Source organism: Microtus ochrogaster, unplaced genomic scaffold, assembly GCF_000317375.1.
Source record: "Microtus ochrogaster isolate Prairie Vole_2 unplaced genomic scaffold, MicOch1.0 UNK26, whole genome shotgun sequence".
In the NCBI taxonomy this organism is placed as follows: Eukaryota; Metazoa; Chordata; class Mammalia; order Rodentia; family Cricetidae; genus Microtus; species Microtus ochrogaster.
Window position 1 is genome coordinate 1,235,505 of NW_004949124.1, and position 2,812 is coordinate 1,238,316.

General features: G+C 44.6%; 1 protein-coding gene across 1 annotated transcript in view; it reads right to left on the bottom strand.

Moving 5' to 3' along the window:
* The window catches only part of Spast (spastin), a 66,848-nt gene that overhangs the window by 63,462 nt on the left and 574 nt on the right, over positions 1-2,812 (bottom strand). Inside the window, exon 2 of the mRNA XM_005367971.3 lies at positions 2,513-2,812. Within this exon, the coding sequence (XP_005368028.2) occupies positions 2,513-2,812 (300 nt within the window). The remainder of the gene's footprint in view (positions 1-2,512) is intronic.

Genomic DNA, 2,812 nt, shown 5'->3' on the forward strand with positions numbered 1-2,812 from the left:
TTTTTTTTTTTTTTTTTTTTTTTTTTTGACTCAGGGTTTCTCTGTATTAACAATCCCGACCGTCCTGGAACTCCCTTTGTAGACCAGGCTGGCCTCAAATTTACTGAGATTTACCTGCCTCTGCCTCCCAAATTCTGGGATTAAAGGTGCGTACACCACCACTGCCCAGCTGCTTGTTTCATTTCTAACAGATGACAATGTAAGACACTATTACCCTTGCAACAATGTGCAAGAGTAACAAAGCCTCTGAAGACGCATACTCAATACAGTTTATCTTTTCACATATTTTTATCAGTGAAAAGAGAATTAAATTCTCTTGGAAGTAAATTCTGAGTTGTCAAGTATAGCTGAAAAGGCTGACAAACTTCAAAGTGAACTTTTATTCAGTTATGGAATTAAAATTAGACTACAAAATTATGCCAAGGGGAAAAATGGGATAGAAGAGAAAATATATGAAAATACAAAATAGTTCTAAATTTTTTTTTTACTTATTCATATACGTATTTATTTATTGGTTTTCGAGGAAGTGTTTCATGTGTGATAGTTTTGGCTGTCCTGGAAGTAGCTCTGTAGCCCAGGCTCAGATTCAGTTTGTTTATTTATTTATTTATTTTGCTTCGTTTTGCTATGTAGCCTAGCTGGCCTTGAACTCATGGCAGTCTTCAGTTTCCCCAGCAGGAAGATCACTTCTAGCTTTATTTCTTTTTAAAGGAAAATGAATGTAACTAATTTGTTCTCTAATTTGTTTGTTGGCTTTGTTTCTGAAGCACTGAGAAGCACATGCAATAGGAAGCACACTGGACACAAGCCTTGTTATCACTAACTACAACCTCAAGTCCCTAAAACAATCTATTCTCAAGAATAGTCCCACTAGGGGGCTGGAGAGATGGTTCAGTGGTTAAGAGCATTGCCTGCTCTTCCAAAGGTCCTGAGTTCAATTCCCAGCAACCACATGGTGGCTCACAACCATCTGGAATGAGGTCTGGTGCCCTCTTCTGGCCTGCAGACAAACATACAGACAGAATATTGTATACATAATAAATAAATAAATAATTAAAAAAAAAAGAATAGTCCCACTATTCAGAAAGCCAGCGAACCCCAAGGTATAAAATACTGCAATCAACATCACATCAGGGAGGAAGAGTGCGGTTCTCCATCCTCCTTAAGTGTTGGATTTTCCTAAGAGGTAGAAAGAACTAAGCAATGAGTTTAAAAAGCTCGCTCTCACAAACACAAAACAGTCTTAACTGTCTTCTACTACTACTGTCTTCTACTACTGTCTTCTACTAAGTCTCCACTCTGTCTTTGGACTCCCAAAACATGGACATCTGCCTCTTTCACTATATCTCCGTTTTTACTCTTAGGTCCTGCAAAGGAAAATTTTCACCAAGAATGAAACACTAGAACAGTCTCTGGTGTTGCCAGAGGGAAGAACACTGCAAAAAAACTACAGATTGTTCATTTTCCACCGTGGACAACGTTGATGAGCGCACCTAACTGAGCCAGGGTGGGAATCTGGGCTTCTTTGGAGAATACTGGAGGTGACAACAAAAGGAGAGACATAAGACTTTCTAATCCCACTTAACGTTTCCCAAGGAAGTTTTAAAATTAGCTACTTTAGCCTAAATTTGATGTCACCTGCTTCAATCTTCTAGCTAGTAATTTCATCTGTAAGACACCTCTACTGATAGTACGCTCACAGCGGAATTATCGTGAGGATCAAGGGACACAGCCAATGCCAATCCCACAATGCCTCACCCACGGAAAAGACTAAAAGACATTGCTTGAAGGAAAACCTGAAGTACACAGCACCCCTGCCTTCACTGAGAAGCAGGAGCCTTTGTTTTAGGTTTCACGGGACAATGATATGCATGTTTACTCAACTCATTCATTTAACACTTCAATTTAGAAACTTAAGAGCCTGCTTTGAAATACAAACTTAGGAAAATAAATCAAACCAACCAGGGGCTAAAATACAACCTCACAGAAAAAATAGTCAAGGCTCACTATAAGGATAAAAATAATTCATGAAGCTTCAGAGTAACGCAAATTCGGCACTGATTATAAGCAACTATCCCTTTCAAATTCAAGTGAACGCTTGTTCTGTTTTTCTCCTCAGACACTACAGAAGAACTCTTTTCATTAAGTTTATACACAGCTTATTCGATACCAGAACCATTTGGAAGCCCAGCTCAGAGAATGCCACACTGTTTACAGTGTTAGAAAGAATCCCGTGTGGTCACTCTAGGCCAACTGTCACTGTCACCAGCACGTCTGCGTGTCTCACGGGGACTTGGATAATGCACAAGTGTGGGGGTGCAGAAACAAAGTAGAGAGCTAGGGCGCCCCGAAAGGGGACAGGTTTAACTAACTAGGCGTCCCACAGCAGGGTCTGGCCTGCGGGGAATGGGACTCCTGGGGCAGATCAATTCGGGGGGCGTGCAGGAAAGGGACGCAGGTGGCGCCCCCCTCCCAGGGCCGCCCGCCGCCGTCTCCCCCCGGATCCAGGTACCTTTCTCTTCCTCGTCGATGCGCAGGGCAATGGAGATGTACTCGAAGGCCTGTTTGTGGAAGACGCGGACGCTCTCGGCCTCGCCACCCGGCCCGGGAGCTGGGGCTGAGGGCGAGGCGGGCGCCGGGGCGGTCCCGGAGCTCCTCTTGGCGGCCATGAGGGCGCGGGTGAAGCGCTGGCAGAGCCACACGAAGAGGAGCCCCAGGTGGCAGGCGAGCAGGCGCAGCAGGGCGAAGCCGACGACCAGCGGGTACGAGAAGTAATACAGGTTCCGCTTAGGCGGCGAGCCGGCCGCGGGGG